The 22,650-nt window shown below is 39.2% G+C and overlaps 1 protein-coding gene across 1 annotated transcript in view; it reads right to left on the bottom strand.

Annotated features, from left to right (window-relative positions):
* Positions 1-1,430: 1,430 nt before the first annotated feature.
* LOC119503262 (CMP-N-acetylneuraminate-beta-galactosamide-alpha-2,3-sialyltransferase 1-like) overlaps positions 1,431-22,650 on the bottom strand; it is a 78,277-nt gene continuing 57,057 nt past the window's right edge. The window contains exons 4-7 of the mRNA XM_037794950.1: positions 10,056-10,235; positions 7,065-7,110; positions 5,950-6,069; positions 1,431-5,779 (exon numbers count right to left, since the gene is read on the bottom strand). Coding sequence (XP_037650878.1) covers positions 5,606-5,779; positions 5,950-6,069; positions 7,065-7,110; positions 10,056-10,235 — 520 coding nt within the window. The 3' untranslated portion in view covers positions 1,431-5,605. The remainder of the gene's footprint in view (positions 5,780-5,949; positions 6,070-7,064; positions 7,111-10,055; positions 10,236-22,650) is intronic.

Below are 22,650 nucleotides of genomic sequence, written 5' to 3' on the forward strand. Positions count from 1 at the left end.
TTTATACAAGGTTGGACTTGTGTTACTGTATAGGTACAGTAGGTGTGAGATGGGTTGGTATTATAATGGAACACCACCAAATTGCCATTGTTATGTTCATCTGTAACTGACCCTCCTCTGCTGCAAATGCCCTCCTTTTGTAAACGTCTGTTTCTTAATTTTATTAAATTTTATTTAATTTTATTTAATTTTATTTAATTTTATCTTATTTTATTTTATTTTATTGAGGTCTTATGTCAGGACTTTTTTATTGTATCATATTTTGTTGATAATAATAATGATTACTGTACCTAGGTGCTTAACCAAGTGAGATGGGTTGTAAAACTGTGGTATTATAAAGGAGTAACACCACTGCAAATGACCCTCCTTTGCAAATGTCTGTTTCTTTATTTTATTTTATTTTATTTTTATTTTTATTTTTATTTTGAGATCCTATTTCAGGGAATGTCCTGTTCCGTTGAAAATGAAAAAAATAATAATAAAAAGTTCCAAAATAAAATAAATGGCGTATGTGTAATTGATTAGTGTGCTACACTGAGAAGATAGAGAATTAATACAGTCAGCGTGAATTGAAGTCCATAGCCTTTAAAGAAACATGTCACTCATCATTAAAAATAAAATCATGATCAGTGTGCAGTAGTAGTAACAGCAATACTGAGTATTTTACATTTTGACTGGAGTGTGTTCTTATATACCGGCTGAGATATAAATAAAGTAGTAGCTGAGCAGGCTCCATACAAGTAGTGTTTTCTATACCTCATTACCTTTCCATGTCATTATCCTTTTGAACTTATACATATATTATCAGTAGGCCAACCTGAGCATTTTTAATGTAACATGTCCAGTGCATAAAGGCTGAGCTACAAATACAATGTGAGTGAATGGGACTCCATATAGCCTTCAATGCATTCTGCTGTATATCTTGTTCATGTCATCATTATGAGTTTTGATGTTTGAATGAAGATTGTGCTGTTTACAACGGACACAACAATGGATATCTTTAAAAAGTAAAAGAAAAAAGTATAAAGAATTCACAAGAAGTGTGATCCCTGATTAGCAACCTCACTAATTATACTAATTTGTGAAAATGAACAAGTTTCTCCCGCAGCAGCCACAAAACAGCTGCACTGTGAAGTCAAGCTGTGAGACGCTGAGCTGCTTCATCATGAACAAAACTAAAAAAGCAAAAAAATGTAATGCAGTAGCACTCAGGGCCACGTCTGCAGGGATAACAACCGTAGCTTAGGTTTTACTTATTAAATATGCAATTTAAAAATCAAACATCCTGCTGAAGCACAGTTTACCATTTATTATTTATGTTACATCCTGATGGTATCATATCATGTGTTTAATATACATAGATTGGGTCAGCAAAATGTTTTTTCTTGAATAATAAATGGAAAGAAGAGATAATAACCACAGAAACCTGCTGGCATTCACACATTTTTTATTATACAGTAAGTAGTTGTAGTGTGAAATGGTGGATTAAACAAACATACCACATAGAGAGGGGCTCTCAATTGAACACCTGCTCGCTAATTAAAGTTGAAAAATGAACACATTTCTGATTTCATCCTTTAATTTAAGTGATACAGATGTGATGAATGAGGAAAAACACAATTATCCCAAAAGCAGAAAGTGAAATAAGTTGTTGCCTCAAGGCATAAATCCTTGATGTTTTGTAAAAACAATTATCATGCTGTCTAACAGCACTGAAATATTATGTATTTCCCTTCAAATGACAGACATCTTTTATTTAATCATCCAATCAAATCATTTACACTACGCTCAACTTGCAAAAAATAGGTCTGTAGCCGCTAGCTATCTAAATTACAACTTCCCACACAAAATGTGCATAAAGCTGTGAAATGTATTATTTATAATTAATTAACCTCATTGTCATTTGCAAACATTTCAGCAAAAAAAAGCTCCACTGATAAGTGAATAACTGAATAATGCACATTTTTCATTATCTCCCAAACAAGTCAGACCTGACACTGGAAAAATACACAACAAATATAAAAAGGTTTTTATTCTGAAGGTGCTGTTTTAATGGGTTTTTATATAACTACTCAACAATTAGGACCCCAACAGGATGGAAATGTAGATGTGTGACAGACTAGGTAATTATAATTTGAACACAGTTTTCATCACATCGGTCTTATAATTGACAAATCAAGTGATGCTAATGCTGATTCATGTTGTTGTCCACTAGGTGACAGCGTCCCCTCCAGAACAGAGGAACACAGCTCACTGTTGTCTACAAGCTGGCTGACAAATATTGTGGTTTCTCTTCTCATCGGCCTGCTCTCACATGGAGAGGAAAAAAGATCATGAAGACATCGACCGGGCAAATGTCCCGTTATGTTTCAAGGCACATGGAGCAAATCATAGCCTGTTACAGAAGCGCCACCAAGCTCAATTCCTGACAACACCTACAACATTTCAGATCAAAGATTTGTTGATAACGTAAGGTCATACAGTGTTCACACATCTACAACAAGTTCAGCAGCTAATCATTTCAAGCCTACATTGACAAAACATATAGCTCATCAAAACTGCATGTTGCCAACATAGAATGACCCAACATTTTGTTCCTGTGGCATATACAAAACAATCTTACTGACAAGTACTTAAAGGTCTTATTGATAACATTTGTATGTAAAAAAAAAAATACATCTAGAGAGCATTTAGAAAGTTACTGAATAAAAGTATTTTTTTTTTCTGAAAAAAAAATGATGATTGTGAATTTTAAAAAATGTTGGCGGGTCCAAAATGAATGTTTTGTTTATCTCTGTGGAAGATTTCTGATGTTTGGTTCCCACTTCTTACAAGGCTTGTGGGCCGAAGACATTGGTATCACGTGGTATCTCTGTGTCATCAGATAGAGTAGAAAAAATGGATAAATGGCTGAGATTGACAGTAAGTACCTAGCAACGACTTGTTGTGAAGTAAATGCAAAGAAACAGGGGAAGGAAAATGCGACATCTAGTGGCTGAATGTTATCAATAGCACCTTTAAGATGATTATACTGTACGTATCATGCATGTGATTCTTTAAAATTGACACTGTACACAACAATAACATAATCTTGTAAAGGTTGCTGACAAATTTAGTAATACTATAATCATTACAATACAGTACAATTTGATGGTAAAAATCAAGTCTTAAAAAACTCCCGTTAAAGGCACTTAACACCTACTTTGTATTAATAATAAATGTCACAATGTACATCAGAAATGTACAGTAGGTTATATCATTGATTTTAATGATAAGGCACCCCTGTATTATCTGTCAGATTTCCATGATGAATGATCATGTTTACCTTCAAGAACAACCTGGTGTTTGCGTAACACCTCAAAAACATTCCTGTCATTTTTTCATATCCTATCAACGACTCTTACGCCACCCTGGACGTTCTAACAATCAAATTCACAACAATGATTTTCATCACCGACTGTTCAGGTTGTCATGAACCATGTAAAGATGTGAATAAAGATAATCTGTTGTGATGCGACCTTTGACGTTGCTATAAACAGTGTGCTGTGTAATGGAAAATGACATATAGCGATGTCTCTTTGTGCAACAGTGGAAAGTTACTGTGTACTCTGTCTGCATGTCTCATGTAGTGGGAAAGTGTTGCGTTTACTGGAACACTGTGTGAGAACAACTTCTTATCTGTGTAAAACAATTCCTTTTCCCACACTCCCCGTTGTAGATTTCTATATAATCACATTGTAATATTCTCCTGCAGTGCACTCTTCTGCAGACTCTGTGTGACTCTGTATAACCAGGGCCTCTTCTTGCAAGAATAAAATACAATAAAGACATCTCATCTGTTTGAGATCTTGATTCCAACCTCCAATAGGACTCATCTAGGGAAATTAACAGAATTTCCATTACAGCTGACAGCTGAAGCTACAGTTCTGCTAAAATAATGCTAGAAGCTACCAGCTCATGGGTAATTATTAGGGCCGCTCTGAGGCCGTTGAGATCATGACCTCGGTACTTTTTCTGGGAATTTTGTGGAGGGATCTTAAAGAGGACCTATTATGCTTATTTTCAGGTGCATACTTATATTTTTGGGTTTCTACTAGAATATGTTTACATGCTTTAGTGTTCAAAAAAACATTATTTTTCTCATGCTGGCTGTGCTGCAGCACCTCTTTTCATCCTCAGTCTGAAACCCTCTGTTTGAGCTCCTGCTCCTGGACTTTGGAATTTATAACTTTGAACCTTTTACATGCTTTTGTGTTCTGTTGACGACGTTAACCATGTGTATAAAACTGTTTAAAACTGTGACCGTAATCCGGGAGAAAATATGTTTCCCTCGAAAACATAATTGAGAATGCGGCTTAGTTGTGGGATGGGAATGTAATTTTGTAGGAGACAGGGTTGGTCTACGTCTCGGCGACTTATTCTTTAATTTGTAAAGAACATTATTACATTACATTATTTTAAAGAACCACTGATTTTAGTATTTGAAACTACTGCCTTTTATTACCTTTTATTATTTTAATGAACTACTGTCTCACACTCAACGTGTGGATTGAAGCACTGTCATGCATGAGTGTATGTGTGATCCATGTATGTACATCGTGACTTTGGTATGTTGTGTGGCTCGGGAGCCAAAGACAATTTCCTCTGCGGGAAAATAAAGTATATCTTATCTTATCTTGTCTTGATTTTGGCCGAACCTCAATAGCTCAATCGGCTAGCTATTGATTCCAAATCCCAAAAAAGAAAAGTCTCTGAGGAAAACAGAGATTAATAGTGTGTGGACAGATTCGACAACAAAAGACATAATTGAAAGACATTTGCAGAACAAGCACATGGCATTTGCTGAAAGGAGCTTCCAGCCAGAGACGTTTCTTCAGTGTCCTGCCTCTCATTTGCACTCGGGTCCTCGCTGCATTAGACTTAATAGGCCGTGTTACCTTCATTATCAGGCTCGAATATGTTTTACGGCTCCAGACTGATCTTTCTGAAAGTAGAAGTAGCCTGACCCCTGGTCTAGAAGATCATTGAAATGCTTTCACGTCTGTTATCTGTCCATTTGGATGTAAACAGCTTCTAATATACTTCCTTGAATGTCCATACATCAACAGAGCAATTATGGCACTTTGTCTACTGCTGTCAACAGAGCTTATTTATTGTCAATGACCATCACCATACAAAGCTTAAGGTGGCCACAATGCTGTCCATTTATAAAAAAAAAGAACACAAAGAGCATACACATACAATAGTGCCAAAGCTGATACAGCATGCCTGTTGACCGTACGTCTTCTCTTGTCTCGTCTTTCTCACTCCCAGACACATTTCAGAGGGGATTACACAAACAAATGGCAGTGTTGCTTTTGTGTTGTCGATGGTCTGTCGTTGTCTTTGTCTGGGCACACAGAGCAGCGAGGGTTGCTCTGTTGCTTCGTCAATAGCAGTGGCATTAAGTGAAGAAACCGGACAGACCAGAGGAGTTCATGCGAGAACGTCTTTGGAAATCATGACAATAACATTCTTCCAGCGTGAGGCGAGGGAAAAATAAACACTGAAAGGCTGCTGAGGTTCGTTTGGCGGTTATTCCCGCCGCACACATACGGGCTTGGTATCATCTGCCTCTAAACATTCGGATTTTGTGCTTGTCTGCCAGCAGCAGGGTGACATTATACTCGTAATCACCGTCGTGGACTCCCGTGTGTCGGAAAGCTCCGGCCAAATGGTTCTCCTCCCAGTAGTGGTGCCAGTTTCCGTACTGGTCTGCACCGAATCCAAACACACTGACCTGGAGCAGACGAGGAGCAGAAAGCACTTGTGTCAGATTCCTTTATTTTTCAAAACATGTTACAGTATTCTGAAAGTGCAATGAATAGGAAGTTATTCCTCTTTACTGAGGAATGTCAGTAGCTCGTGTTTGTCAAGGTCATGTTCGTAATAACAGCGGTTTTGACTTACTTCATCACATATGTGGAGGGCGAGCAGTAAGCTGAGGAAGCCAGTGGAAGGATACCGTCCATGACCTTCAAGCCAAGACTCATAGACATATTTGAAAAATGTTGGACTGTAAATCAACACCTGCAAAAGAGTCGTACAGATTTTTTTACTCCTTTGTAATTTACTGAAACAGGAGAAAAAAGATTTTACAGTTACATGAATAACTCTGTGTTGTTCTGTATGTTGTATCTTGTTTTGTACTGTACATTTCAAAAAATATTCTTATTTAGTTTCTTATTTATACCATTGTTGCTTTTATGTTTAACACACTTAAATAGATCCCACTTCTCAGCATTGTTGTATTTTTTATTTACTTATTTATACTGTGGTTATATATGTTTGATGCACAGATTTCTACACATTTTTATATTTCTCATTTCTTACTTTTAATTGATATTACTCTACATATATTGTGTTATATATTCTAGCATTACATACCTAATTTCAATTTCACATAAATTACATTACATAAATACTCCATTACAAGTAGAAGTCCTGCATTAAAAAATGGAACTCAAGTTAAAGAACAAATTACCGGCTAAATGTACTACAGTATCAAAAGTATACTCATTATGCAGAAAGACGTACTATTAATAATACATTGTATTATTGGATATTATTACTTTATGTTGTAATTTGTCCCATTTTAGGTACCTACCTTAGTTCAAGAGTAAAGCACTGCATCATATTTTATAAAATAATCCCATGTTTTGCATGTATCTGAAGAGTAATTAGTAACTAAAGTGATCAAATAAATGTAGTGCAGTAAAAAGTGCAAGTACCTCAAAATTGTACCTAAACACAATACTTGAGTAAATGTACTTAGTTACTTTCCACAGTTGGAAATACCACTAAGAATGGCATCAGTATACAGTAGTTCATGCCCATTATTTTGGAACGAGATATTCAACAATCTAAGTGTGAGGTCAGGGTGACCACATACTTTTGGGCATGTAGTGTACATAAGGATATATTAAGTTTACATCCAAACCTTGGATTTGATGGAGCATGCAGGGGAATACATCATGCCATGTTTAATAACAAATGTGTAAAAATAAAACCTGTGTATGACTCACCTTATCTTTGTTTGCCTGTATCCTGGAAGTAACAGGCGTATATGTGCTGTAACACAAGAAAATAACAAAGCATTTCTGCTTATTTGTCCACAATCACTGGCATCACATCCACAATCACAGTGGATCTAACTGTCAACATGTCTAAAAATAAATACCCAGTGTCTTATCTCATTACAACTGTCATCACAGTAATACATACGTATGCTCACTGGCATTTTGCATCATTCATGCAGTGTGGAGTTATTTGTCATTCCAGGGCGGGTGAAGATGCTGCAAAGTTACAACATAAAAATGGGAGAGGCTCTTTGAATGAAGGTGTGTGTGCAGCTCCCGCGAGGTGCCCACGTTCAGTTTGCAATATGAAAATGTTGCAATTTTCACAAGCAAAACTTACATTTATACCATTTTCATGAATAAAGGAGCTAAAAAAAAAACATCATATTGAACTGACAAAGTCCATGCATATTCTACACCACACTCGTGCAGACGTTGTTGGAAACGTAAAGAGATGGCACACTAATGACTGAAATGAAAAGTAATGATTACACTGTAAGATACAACCCAGACAAATGTTTCCAATTAAAAGTAGGTTTATCAAGGCTACTGCCATCGCAGCAATGTGTCTCATTAAAATTGAAAGATTATACAGAAATGCCGTTTGGAAAGATGTGTGCTGTACAATATAACAATCCAACCAGTTCCTCTACATTTTGTGGTGACTGAATGTGAAAATGGCCTGGAGTGATGTCTGTTGCAGTACATTATACACTACATTATACACCCTGATGTTAAAAAGTACATCCTTCAACACACACAGGCTTGACATTTTTTGCATGGAGAAGTTTCAGGAGTGTGAATATGGAGCAGAAACAGTCCTTACATCCTTTCATAGAGCCTCGTTCTATTTAACAAGACTAGAAAATGTAACAAACACTCAGTTAAGATCTAATGTCTGCTGCGTTAATGCTGACATTACTGCCAGTAAAGTGAAATTTAATGATGCAGAATGATTGCTTTGGCAGAGTTGGAAGACAACTGAAATATTTGTTTGGATTTACTCGTCCTTCTAGCGTCTAACATGTTGGCGAGTTGGAGTTATTGGCAGCGGCTTCGTTATTTTTTCTGGATGTCCAGTGATGAAGCTAATGATTGCGGGTCATTGAAGCAGCTGAAGGTGAATTTTACTGGAAGATTAACACTGAGTGATTATATTTGTTATGGCAACCAGACAAATAGGAACTCTGAGTGAGTGTTGTTATGACAGTCTGGTGTTTGGAGAGTGTAAATGGATTTAGGAGCGCAACACATGCACGATGCATCGTAATGCGTTCAAGGCTTTTAAATTTCTGGTAAAAGTTTGGATTTAATTGAGAAATGGTGTGATAAATGAAGCACATCTGCTCCTCACATACCCAAAAAATATTTGTATTTAGTTTTGCCCAATGATGACATTCTGGGAAACGTAATTATAGAAATTGAAAAAATAATAATAGTAATTAGAGAGCCTCTTCTTTGTTGTTTTGGATCGGTGACTGGAAAGTAGTTTTTGTTTTAATGATTTTTTATTAGCAAAAATGCAGGCAAAGCACAATTGTTCTCTATTTAACATATTTCAGCAACACTGATTAAAGCAAAATACACACAACGAAATAGGAAGAAAGAAAAAGAGAAAAACGGTAATGTACAATAAAAAATGTATAATGTACCCTCCTTTAAAACAATAATGATAGCACGAACAGGACAGGCAAAACAAAACAAAACAAAACAACCTCTCCACTTATAAAGTATAGGTCTGAAAGTATGTTAAGATGTAAAATAAAATTAGGTCCAGATGAAAATAAAACAATAACTGAGTATCAGCCGTCACATCTGAGTTGAGGTAAGGCATCTATCTTCTTTAACATTAAGGGTCTTTTTCTTACATTGTAGAGGATCTTCTCTGGAGTACAGTATGACGTTAATTCATTAATGTCTTAAGACGTGAATGAGTTTGGAATTTAGTAGGACTGTCAAAGGTAATGCGATAATAATGCATTCAGGCAAATTCGCTTTAACGCCACTAATTTCTTTAACGCATTAACGCAATTTGTGATTTTTAGGTTGTAGCGGGCTCAGTTTTAAAGCTAGAGTGAAGATGACTGGTATCATATGGTACTAGAAAACCTAACGAATCCATGTCATACTAGCTTGTCAGGAAGGAGGCTAAATAACGCTCCAAATTTACACTACATTTTGGTGAAAAAAATCTGTCAGGGCCATTTTCAAAGGGGTCCCTTGACCTCTGACCTCAAGATACGTGACTGAAAATGGGTTCTATGGGTACCCACGAGTCTCCCCTTTACAGACATGCCCACTTTATGATAATCACATGCAGTTTGGGGCAAGTCATAGTCAAGTCAGCACACTGACACACTGACAGCTGTTGTTGCCTGTTGGGCTTAAGTTTGTCATGTTATGATTTGAGCATATTGTTTTATGCTAAATGCAGTACCTGTGAGGGTTTCTGGACAATATTTATCATTGTTTTGTGTTGTTAATTGATTTCCAATAATAAATATATACATACATTTGCATAAAGCAGCATACAGTATTTGCCAACATTTATATTGGACTAAGGCCAGGTAGCCACAAGGCTTAAGTCCAATATTGATTTTCCTTTTAAGACTGGTTTGGTCTCCACCAACTTGTGACAATATCTGCTAAATGCTCCACTATGTTTACCAGCTAGTTGCTAACTTTACCTGTCAGTCGTGTGGTGCTGGGAAGCTGGCGTATAGTGGGTTTATTAGTATTTTTTTGCTGGAAACAGCTGTCTGTTGAAACTTGGAATGAGGTTGATGTAAAACCAAAATAATGAGCTGAAAGACGCTATAAAAAGCTCCATAGGGTTGAGGGGAACTGCAACACCTTTCACATTACACAGTCATTTGATCCATTCCTCATATGAAAATATTGATTAGTGCAGCTTTAACATTCTATAAGTACACTTACTGTTTAATGGTGCCCGTGGTCAGAGCGCTAATGATCCACTGCAGGTCCAGGGTCTTGAACGGGATCAGCACCAGACTGGTGGTGTTGTCTAGGTCTATGGCACTTTCTGGATACATGACATGATGTGTTGTTTTGGCGCCCACATCCTCCTCGAAACCAGTGGTGGGAGCCTGGTTCATTCTGCAGGGACAAAGAAGCAGATTTGCACCATCTGTAATCTTTCCAGGACAGCTCAAATTGAGGTTTATTTCACCCACATGTTGCAAAGATGCACATTTGTTTTTTTGTTGCACTAATCCCCACAATCTGCAAAGAGGTTAGCTGTCACGAATCCACCAAGTCAGCCAAGTCATATGGCACCGACACATGCAGAACCAGCCGTGTTCACTATTTTGAGAAAAAATATGTAAAAAATAGACATAGAAAGACAAAAAGCACAATTTGTCCCGCTTCTCCATGTTTCAGACATCCAAACAGCCATTCAGAACAATTCCAGTGTCCATTTGTAGCTCAGCAATTACCGCTTGGCAAGCTAAGCACGGCGTCCCTATTATTATGTCCAACAATACACACTCAAGCTGGAGCAGTAATTGGCGGTATACAGTAGCTTGACAGTGGCAGTTGGTGTCGGTCAGTGGAAGGAAGTGACACAGAGAGGAGAAATCATGAGGCTGACCCTCCATGTGACTAGCATCACCTGTTTGGTTGCTCCAGTCTGAGCAATATATATCACCCCCCTCATTACTGACTCTGAGATGACAGCTATATAACAACTTGACATTTTCAGCCTGGGCCTGTCAGGACTCAACCTCCTGCAAGAAGTACTTTGTGTCGAAGGCTATCTTACAGTTGATGAGATTTATTTTGCTATTTCATGTTGCAACATGTAAGATATAAAATGAGCCTATAGAATAGAAGATGTAGCCTCTCGGGTTGAAAAAATGACAAGTGGCCTTGCACGTTTGGAACAAACTCCATACCTAAAAGACAGTCTTATCAAATGAAATATGAATGGATATAGTTGTTGGGAAATGGGACAACAACATCACCAAAATCTTTCATGTTTCGCTCTGAGATGGTTGCCTTTTGTACTCCTGGTTGTATTTCATCAATCAAAGCAAGTCAAGTCAATTTCTTGTATAGCATATTTGCAATTTGTCTCAGATGGTTCTACAATTTTCTACATACAACACCCTCTGTCTTTAGACTGAATTTAGATTAGAAAATACTAGGGCTGTCAAAGTTAATGTGATAATAATGCAAATTCGTTTTAATGCCACTAATTTCTTTAATGCATTAACGCAACTTGTTTTTTTTAGGTTGTGAATATCGTCTTCTGTGATTGTAATGTTTAAATGTACGTATCCTTGTTTCTTGTCTTTGTCCTTTTTGTGATGTTGCAAATGGAGCTGCTGAGATGCAAAACAAATTTCAGACCTCTCTGACAATAAAGTATTATCGTATCGTTATCGTATAAGATGTGTGAATGAATATGGGTTCTATGGGTACCCACAAGTCTCCCCTTTACAGACATGCCCACTTTATGACAATCACATGCAGTTTGGGGCAAGTCATAGTCAAGTCAGCACACTGACACACTGACAGCTGTTGTTGCCTGTTGGGCTGCAGTTTGCCATGTTATGATTTGAGCATATTGTTTTATGTTAAATGCAGTACCTGTGAGGGTTTCTGGACAATATTTGTCATTATTTTGTGTTGTGAATTGATTTCCAATAATAAATATATACATATATTTGCATAAAGCAAGCATATTTTCCCACTCCCATGTTGATAAGAGTATTAAATACTTGACAAATCTCCCTTTAAGGTACATTTTGAACAGATTTTGAACCTTAAAGTGGTTATTAAACCTGCATTTTACTCCTTTTTTTCCATTCAACCTGTAAACCTTGATAAGTAGCAGCTAACGTGGCTGTGCCTATTTACACATCCAGCAGATATACTGTATGTAGCAACATTGACAATAGTTCTGTTTACGGTCATCTAGCAAAGTCAAGGTTAGTCAAGGTTCAAGGTTAATTTATTGTCATTGTACAACACACGGTTGCGCAACAAAATGCAGCTGTAGTCCCTTTATGCAACATAAGAAAACCAAAAAAGCAAAACTATCTTTTTATGGTGGGGTATGGAAGATGAGTTGAGCCTGAGGAAGGAAGCCAATCTGTAGTCTGGTGGCACGACAGCGGACACTTCTGTATTGCTTGCAAGGTGGCAGCATGGTGGGCTGTGTCTGGGGTGGTTATTGTCTTTTAATATCCTTTGGGCTCTTCCCAGGCACCTCTTCTCACCAAGATGGGTACCAATGATGTTCTGGGCGGTTTTAATCCCCCGCAGCAGAGACCTCCTGTCCGTGGCCGTGCTCATCTCACGCTAGTCTGTAATGTTTCCAGTCAGGATTCTTTCTGTTGCTCTTCTATAAAAGTTTAAAAGAACTTGGCAAGGGATTTTTGCCATAATAAAAACAGCCATTTTTAAGCTTTTTACACCAGGGTGGAGAAGTGAGATGACCATGTCAGGTTCTCTGAGATGCTGATTCCAATGAACTTAAAACTGGTCACTTGCTCCACCTCAGCTCCACTGATGTAGACCGGGGAGTGTGTCTGTCTCCTTTTTTTCTAAAATCCACAAACGGCCCCTTGGTTTTGCTGATGTTGAGCAGTAGTTTGAACTCTGTGCACCACTCTGCAACACTGTTGATTTCCTCCCGATATGAAGTGTCATCGTTGTTTGTAGTCTGGCCGATGATGGTGGTGTCGTCCACAAACTTTACAACAGAGTCCTCTGCCTGTTTTAGCTCCGTTTTTGATCTCCACCAACTCCTGAGGGACATACTTTTAACTCTTTAAATGCTCCACTGTGTTCACCAACTAGTCGCTAACTTTGTCTGTCTGCTGTTTGTAGCATGAAGCGGGTTTATCAGAACTGTTTTTGTTGAAATTAAAAACATATATTACATCAGTTTATAAAAACAGGAGGGACATAGAGACATGACGGACAGCTGTCTTTAATGCAACAGCTAACTCAGCCTGGTCTCCCAGGGCGTCATATACCGATGGTTGAGCAGTGGCCCTCAGCGTCTTGATACCAACACACAAGGCACCCTTTAGTGAGACGTACCAGGCTTTCAACTAATTCCAATGTAAACCCATCTGCATCATTATTAGATGCTCAGAGCAACGGACGTGGTATTTAGAGCGAGAAAGTCTGGGTTGCTGGACAGGTCAAAACAAAACACAAGACTTTCCGTCAGGGGACCCATGTGAAACCAAAATTTGAGTGACTTTTACTGACGATGTTATGTCACGGGATGTTACTTCACTGAGTCACATGATTTCACCTCTATAGCTTAAGTTACGTCAAAAGCATACTTATTTCAAGCCAAACTATGATATTTTTTCGAACCCTAACCAAGTAGTTTTGATGCCTAAACCTAACCGCCACACGTTATTATGAATCCCAATGCTTTTCTTTGCAAGCGCACCCTGTGTAGCATTCAAGTGCTAAGATTGGCCAGGAATCTATGTTCGCACGAGGTGCCAGTAACCCAATTTGTTCAGGTCCCATGCCCTGACGAATGGACTATCCTGACCCTAACCGCTCGAGGTCAATGCCTAACTTCAACCATTGGCACTGACCTCAACCATCTACGTAGGGCGGGTCTTGCCAAGAAAAGTGGGATTCATAATTACGCAATCGCCACTGTTTCACAATGTTAACCATGTGCGAGCGTTCTACGTCAAGGTACGATGCATCTGTCCAAGTGGCAAAACATGACGAGTAGGCATGAGATAACGTTGGCTTACTAAAGCGATGCTACAGCTGTGAAATGGTAGGAAGGACAGTCAGTCCCAGAGGAGAGAAGCGTTGTGTCACCAGTAATAAAGCTGCCGCACCAGATGTGTCTCTGGTTATTTATTGACAGAGCACTGATTATTATGATATTGCATCATCAGTTGTGTCATTGTGGGGGGAAAGGAGCTGTACTTTACAGAATAATGATGTGTAATTTTGCAAGGACACATTACAAAACTCTCATCACAGACTGTTCGGTCCATTTTACATCAGAAATGGAGAGAGGGAGGAGAAATAGCAATTGGTTTACTCTCCTTTAACAAGTACTGGGCAGTAGAACCAGGTTTTTTTCCACTGCTGCATGTTGCTCTGGTGCTTCATATAGATTAAAACTGCAATGTATGGAAGAAGAAGTATTGGCAAGAGGTTTTATGATGCAATATCTCAGTGGAAAAAACCTGTTTCTGACAGGACTACACTGGTGGATTTCTCTCTAAATGGTAACTATAGCTTCTGGGATTTTAAGAATTGCTCACCAAATGGATCCCTGCCGCCCAGAGCAGATGACAAAGGATGGAGGTGAGGCCAGAGGAACACCATGCCACATATAAAATAGTATAATGTGAAGAATTCATCACTTCTGCAGCACATTCTTTATTCTTTACGAGGATCCCCATTAGCTGCCGCCACTAACTCTTTCTGGGGTCCACACACACAACAAAACGTAACATATAAAACAAGACATGCAACACATCTTAAAGTCTCAATAATGTTCAAGAGAAATAAAAGTTCACAACACCTCAAACTACATTCTATCATAATAGATCAGTTCATTTTATTAACATTGGGGTTATTGTTATTGTGTTTTTTAGGAGTCTTTTACTTCTGAGCAATTATTAAGGTGAGATAAAACTAGTGCCTGTGTCACTAGCACTCTAGAGACAGGGGTAAGGAAAGAAAAACATCCTCTACTGCATGATATTCCTCTACCCAGTTTCTTAACAATATTTTGATGTTCCTCCCATGATAGCTGCCCATCGATTGTGACACCAAGCAATTTGCTTTTTAAACCTGTTCAATATCTGAGCCTTAAGGCCTTTACACACCGGGGGCGTGACAAATTAACAATACGAAAATGCAAAACTCTCGCCTGTGAATATTATGTATCTAGTGCTTTTATTGTTGAAAGGTAAGAACGGAAGTAGTGGATCTTGTCTGCGCCGCCTTTGTCAAGGTTGGAAGGAGTAATAAAGTTTGCCGTCTTGTTTCGGACTATCAGCCTCCGTGTTGTTGTTTCATAAATAAAGGCACAACTCAACCTGTTCCATACAACGTGACTGAAAGAAAATCGACCACGATGTTACTTTTTCGCTGTGTAATATTCACATTCTGTGTCAAAGTACAAAAACAACAGTTTGAAAAAATATATTGACGTGTGAATTAATCTCAATCGAAAAAAAATGCTCCCGGTGTGTAAAGGCCTTTTGAGTGGTAGGCACAGCTGATCATCATTATTAGTGACACTAGTGCAGTGGCCGTACATGGTATGTGCCCAGAAGTGCCGCATGCAAAATTGTTGAGAATCGCTCATTGACTCCAGGGAAGTGAGGAAGAGTTTGTTGTGTTTTTGGTTATAATGTTAGTATATTCAGCATCCAACAGCAAGAGTGAACTCTTCCTGGAAAGCCCCGCTGCTGCACAGAGCGCAAGGTTTATTAATATTGAACGTGTCGCATGTCCAAATTGCACCAACTATGACTGCACTTCCTTGGGTCCCCAACGATACACCAGCCAAGTGTGAAGTACATCGGATGAACGGTTCTCGAGATATACAAAGGACACACACACACACAAATATGTACAGACAGACAGAGATTCCTTGCGTTATATTTAGATGCCTCGCCCTGAACACAATACTTTTGGTTTTTGCTACATTCAAAACAAATCTGTTCTCACATATCCAGTCAAGTAATAGTTGCTTAATTCTGTTATATTAGTTGATGCAAAATGTATAGTTGTATCATCTTCAATAAGAGTAGCACTGCACTTGGTCTAAAAAGTGAAGCCAATGCAGAAGTGCCTTACACTTGCATTCTTTCTAATAGCCAGCAGGGGGCGACTCCTCTGGTTGCAAAAAAAAAAACGTCAGATTGTATAGAAGTCTATGAGAAAATGAGCCTACTTCTCACTTGATTTATTACCTCAGTAAACATTGTAAACATGAGTTTATGGTCTCAATCACTAGTTTCAAGTCTTCATCAATACAGCATGATGTTCATTTAGTAAATTATGGTCCCATTTAGAGTCAAATAGACCATAAAGCAGGGGATGCTTTAGGGCATGGCTACTTTGTGGTTGACAGGTCGCTACCACGGCGTTGTCCGGTGTTGAGTTGTTCATGTTTTCATCTTAGAACTTTAACCCTTTCACAGTGTGTTTTCAGTTCATAAAAGTGAATTATAACCTTTAGGTCATTTTGGATCTTAGCTTCACCCTCTCATGTCAGTTGTGGTTGCAAAAAACAATATGGCGACGGCCAAAATGCACGTCGTATTCAGGGGAGGTAAAACTACCATTAAAAAAAAAACAGACTGCTTCTCAAGTGCAGTCAGAAATACTCACTCATGTAACACCACATAACTTTCTGTAGGCAACATCAGTCTGTCTTGAACTTTAAACAATGTTTTTCTCCCACACACAACAACCTTTTTCCACAACTATTTGACATCTTACACAACATCTAAAAACGGCAAGGCACTTTTCTATCGTTGAACAGCACAATATTGTCCTTCAGTCACAGTATTCGAACATTTCTTGAATTCTTTATCCATTTTTCGTGTTTCTCAAAGCTCCTCTTGAGATTTGTAGAAGACTCATGCCATTTACTCGCTGCAGGAGTGAATGCTACAATAAGACTCTTAAGGGCACTCAAGAAGTTCTCAGGTTGTTAAGTGGATTCAGCGTGCTGCTCCTTCACTTAATCTTGTGGGGCGTGTGGTGTCAACTGTTCTAAAGAGGCGAATATTTCAGATTGATCTAATCAATATTCAACTTCTGCTGTAACTCGCCCCTGGTGCTGGAAATTGGTACCAGATGGACTTGAAACAAACTGGGGCAGATGTATTGAGCCTTTGAAAAGCCCCATCTCACCGACAAGATGGTTTGCTCACGCACACAAAACTGAGCTTTTTTTTGCCTTGAATACACAAATAGTCAGGAAACACAGAATGTGAGATGAAGAATGCTTAAGTGGAAAGATTAGGATCAATATTTTGCGCATATCAAACATGTACAGATTTTGATGTGGCTCTCTGTAAAAATAGATCTGGAGAATCATAAAGGGTTTGTAACACCGTTCCAGGGAAAGCATGAAACCAGAGCAGATGGCTCGTTCTCGGAGGAGTGAAATTCAGAGCGAAGGTCTTTTTTACAGATGACAGACATGTTGACAAGTGATTTGTAGCAGGGCTACATGGAGGCTACAACTATAAAGGGCCAGTATTTTGAGCATCAATCAACTTTACTGAACGCAAGTACGTCTTAAAAGCTCAAATATACAAGTCAGGTTGAAAGGTTCTACAGCATTGATTGATTGAAGACTTTTTTCTGTCGATGTTTTTCAGTGTTGAAGCTTTTCACTGTTATATCTGTATGTATTTTCAGATACGGCTTGAACAGAGATATAATTCAGACATCAGTTGGTGACCAAGACTCTGAATCAGATCAGATGCACCGAAAACATCAATGATATAAAAAGAGAACATGCATCAATGAAAAATCACTGAGGCAGGTATTTTTAATGTTAATTAGATTTCACATCAATGTATCATTGCTCAGTTTAACATCATTCTTGTGTAACAGGTTGGCGTGGGCCTACTGTTACATTGCAGCACACCTGCCAGTGTGGATTATGGGCTGCTGTTGTGATGTTTATGCAGTTCTCGGTCGATCACACTGACGTCAGGTCTCTGAATCTCTGCACACATCTCCTATTCATTCAGCGAGTTATAAAAGTCTAGTGTTCTTCCCACTGACGGCTGTTTCCACTGGTTAAAGAAACAGTCAGACAATAATTGTAGGTGGGATGAAGAATAGGGATGTCACATTCCGACATAGCTTGCTAGATCAACCTTGGGCTGTCTGGAAAACACTGAACCGCCTGCGGGCCGGCGAAGGATGCTGCAAGGTATCCATGAAGAAATGGAAGATAACAACTTCCGATATATGTGTGTGTGGCGAATCCCAAACCATGGAACACATCATGAGATGTAGCCAAGCTCCACAATGTACCAAAGATGACCTGGCCGAACCAAATGCCGCTGCGCTCGCCTGCGCCAACCACTGGGAAGACATGATATAGAAGATGGCTGGACACGAGGAAGAAGAAGATAGCTTGCAGGCTACCTAGAGCTACATCGGTGAAAAAAGTGACAAAAAATGGGTAAAAATATAGCGCCGAGAGGTTGAGATTGACACGGCGGTACAGGTTGTTGTAAATTGACTTACATTAAGAACGACTCTTGATGTTGTTTCTCACCAGTGTGATGCGAAAATGCTGTGCGGGAATGCAGAAAATCCGCATTCGAATTTTACGCAACTGAGCAACTGTGTTGCTGTTCCATTTTCATCAATGAGGCCCAATGAGTTTCCTCCTATATAGAAACCTATACCGTGTCCACTCCACACAACAAAAATCAGACAGAGAATGTCTAAGAGGCTAAGATTAACTACACAATACATAAACTAATTAGACCAGATTATCAGCTACATTACCATCTTCATGCATGGTAGCCAAGCTGCTGGGTGATCTCAAGCCATATATTGTCCTTTATTTGGTTGTTGAGGTAGTCGTCGCAGTGTTTGTCGTACATTATCGGGTGTTGAGAAGGGGACGGCCCATTGTTATTCATCAGTAGTAAAGGATTTTTTTCCATCACACCAAAAACATTTTTTTTATGACACGAGTGGGAAGAAATGATTTCATTGGTCAAATAAATATTTCTACAGGCGGATATCGGCTGAAATCGAAGTCCGCACGTATATTTTTTACCCCGCACGAATGTTCCAAGCATTCATAAGAACAAACAAAGTAAATTTTTTTTAATTTCCATGCTAATTTTTTGGACGAAAATCCGCGCTGGGTGTGAAACTGCTTTTAATCTAAAATGTCTTTGATCAGACTAGGGCTGGTATCTCAGACCTGTGCAGTTTTCTCTCTGAGAATATCTTATTTTCTTCCCCTAGAACAGTGAGAAAAGTGAGGCTGTGATGCTGATAAATGATTAATGGCATCTTTAATGTCGAGGCTGTTGGCCTGCCAGCAGGCTGTTGGACATTATTTGTCTAATTACTATTCATTCGTCCTCAAAATGCTCAAAGCCAAGAACAACGGCATACCATAACACGGCCCCGTGCTTCGAGGTGCAGCCAGATCACGCAGCATGTAATAGCCATCTAACACTTTAAAGGTCAGTGGTATTTCAGTACTGTCTCATTTCTTCACATTCTCACGAGTTCACTGCTCTACTTTGTAAGCCTGAGTGTGTGGAAATTTTCAAAATGCCTATGCAGTTCCAGCTGACTAATAATCATGATGAGCAATGAACACGGTGTACATTTTTATCAGGTAGTTGAAGCGGTGGGGCCGGGATGAGGCGAGCGCACCAGATGAGATGAAGGCACACGGTCTCAGGTGTGGTTTTAAAGCTTCAGGCTTTGTAATTAACACGGTGAATACTAAACTTGCAATGTGGCAGTCAAGGTTGTTTTGAGAACGGTGTGGTACTCTGCCTGTTAGCTATAGATGGCTTGCAGTTATCCTGAAATCACAGTTGGCATTATCCACCCAGTTTCTAAGTGTGGACTGATGAAATATCATGCAGCCCCAGGTCTGTGTAGACCAACAGACTTATGCCTTGTAGGTAAATAGCAGGATGTTGCAATTGATTCTGAATGTAGCTCCTTGCCACACTGCCAACACCAATGAATGTCCTTCACTGACTGACTGGGACATAATTAAACGCCCATGCAAAACCTTCACTGTGGTTCGTTAGAGAAGCCATAATGTGGGAACACATAACGAGTGCTCAAGCTCGTTATGTTGTGTATCAAACTTATTAAGCATTCACTTAACGAGAAGGTCAGTAGTTGTGCACGCACCGTTTTTGCTCGCACCAATAGACTGTATATAAGAAGTGGAAGTAGTCACTGTGATGTCCCCCTGTGGACTGCCGTTTTGAAGCCTTGAGTTCGACATTTTGGCCGTCGCCATCTTGTATTTTTGCAACTAGAAGTGACACGAGAGGGTAGAGCTAAGTACAACCGAATGCAAAACAAGACATTTTAAGGTGCCCAAAATGTCACAATTAACTTTCATGAACTGAAAACACGGACAACTCCCAGACTGGACAACGCTGCGGCAACGACCTGTCAATCACAAGGTAGCCACGCCCTAAAGCATCCCCTGCTTTATGGTCTATTTGACTCTAAATGGGACCATGATTTACTAAATGAACATCATGCTGTATTGAAAAGACTTGAAACTAGTGATTGAGACCATAAACTCATGTTTACAATGTTTACTGAGGTAATACATAAAGTAGGGTCAGCTGCCTGCTCTTACTTTTGGTTTCATCTAAAAAAAATGGTTCATACAATATGGCTTAACTGGGGGTTTTGACTCACTTGTAGCTATTTAGCTACATCTTCAATAAAAGGAGGAATGATTACCAAAGCTAAACAAAAGCTACAGTATACAGCCCGGTTTAATTAAATTTTACTTTAACAAATAGTTGTTTTTGAAATGTTGTACTTGCTAGAAATGGTAAATGGACTTGCATTTATATAGCGCTTTACTAGGCTTCCGACGACTCAAGGCACTTTACACTAAATGTCAGCATTCACCCATTTACACACACATTCATACACTGATGGCAGAGGCTGCCAGGCAGGGTGCCAACCTGCTCATCAGGATCTAATCTAAATACTCATTCACACACCGATGGCACATTCTTCGGGAGGAATTTGGGTATGAGTTTCTTGCTCAAGGACACTTCGACATGGAGCCGGGGATTGAACCGCAGACCTTCTGATTGGTTGACGACCTGCTCTACCTCTGAGCCCCAAGTCAGGCTTATCAAGCAGAGCAGCCAATGCCAGCATGCCTTTCAGCGACTTTCAAATGCTGTTTCAGATTGTTCATAGTTAAGACAACATTAAAGGTTAAGTGTTTCAAAATGGACCCTATTTTCCCATGTTTTTTTGTCTAAATGACTAGTGGGGACAACGTTTTTGAAATTGGTCCAGTATTGAGGGAGAACGCTGTAACCGGCAGCCAAGAAACGAGCTGCCAGGGCAAATGAGCAGCGTCAATGTAACGTTACGTTCACTGAAAGTGCTTGTTGTTGTTATAAGTGACTTACAACATTATGGAAAGGACGCCTACAGAGAAATAAAACGTTTTTCTTACCTTTTGCTTGATCCGATCTGTTTGTTATTGTGTCCAAGTCCCGCTCAAGGAGAAGTCTCTTTGTGAAATCTGAATATCCCTATACTCAGTCTCAAATAAATACGGGCGGCCATTGAATTCAAAGACCTCGTCCACATTGTCAAAATCGTCTAAATATTCAGCCATGACATTGAAAATCTTTTAGATAACACAAAGCTACGCTTTCTGTACTCCAAAACAACAAACTCTGCCCGTATGGATGGATATATTCCACTATTCCATCGTCGTCTTCCAGCACCACGTCACCTCGCCAGATTTCAGAACGAGACTTCTCCTTCATCGAGACTCTATCCATAGTGTCAGACACTTATAGTAACAATTAGAGGCTGTCCTGGCAAAAACAAACACTTTTAGTGGATGTAAATGACGGTGCCAGCTTGCCCCAATAGCACCATATTGCAGCTGCTGTCTACAAGCGCTCTCCCTCAATACTGGACCAATTTCAGAAATTGAAGTCCCTATTAGTCACTTAGATGCAAAAACATGGAAAAATAAGGTCCAGGTTGAAAAATACTGCAAGTTACACTTAAAGCACGTTGAAGACAGGCTCAGTTATATTCTCTTTTTCAGTAATACACATCTGACAAAGCCACTTCCACTGAAAACCTTCTGCTCGCAGCGACTGTCACTCTCTATCACAGTGACTACACAGTGGGGAATAATTTTACAGCAAGATATGGCCTGATCACGTGCAGTATATGTGTCTAGTGAACTATAAATCAAAACTTACAGTGAGGTATATATGACGGGGACCCTTGTTAACCCTTGGCAGCAAGTATAAATCCAGCATGTCAGTCTACATGCTCCTCTCCATACCCGCCTGATCATCATTCCTGCAGAAGGAATCATTCACTGCCATTCATGTTAGGGCTTTTTTCCTGTTTCACTGTATGTGGTTTGATCATCTTTTTAATAAATGCACACATCCATACAAGGAGCCAAGCTACATTTGAGACTATGCGAATAACATCCACATCAAAATTAAGGTGCAAATAATGTCACCTGAAAATGATCTACAGTTAAAATTTGAATTCATGTCACAAAATGGACATTTGATGGATGCTCTTGAGTTTCTTGCACCGCCCCGGGTTACGCTCATTTATAGCGTGGGTAGCCCGAAGTGGCAATCAAGCCCCTGAACGCCATCGTTCTTTGTGTCACAATAACAAATAGGTTCACTAAGCAAAGAGCAGGATTGATTGCAGAGTGGACTGGACACACATGAAAATTAAGTCTTAATTGGAAATTTATGTACTGATGGATCTTTGAAAGCAG

The sequence above is a fragment of the Sebastes umbrosus genome, chromosome 15 (genome assembly GCF_015220745.1).
Source record: "Sebastes umbrosus isolate fSebUmb1 chromosome 15, fSebUmb1.pri, whole genome shotgun sequence".
NCBI lineage: Eukaryota > Metazoa > Chordata > Actinopteri > Perciformes > Sebastidae > Sebastes > Sebastes umbrosus.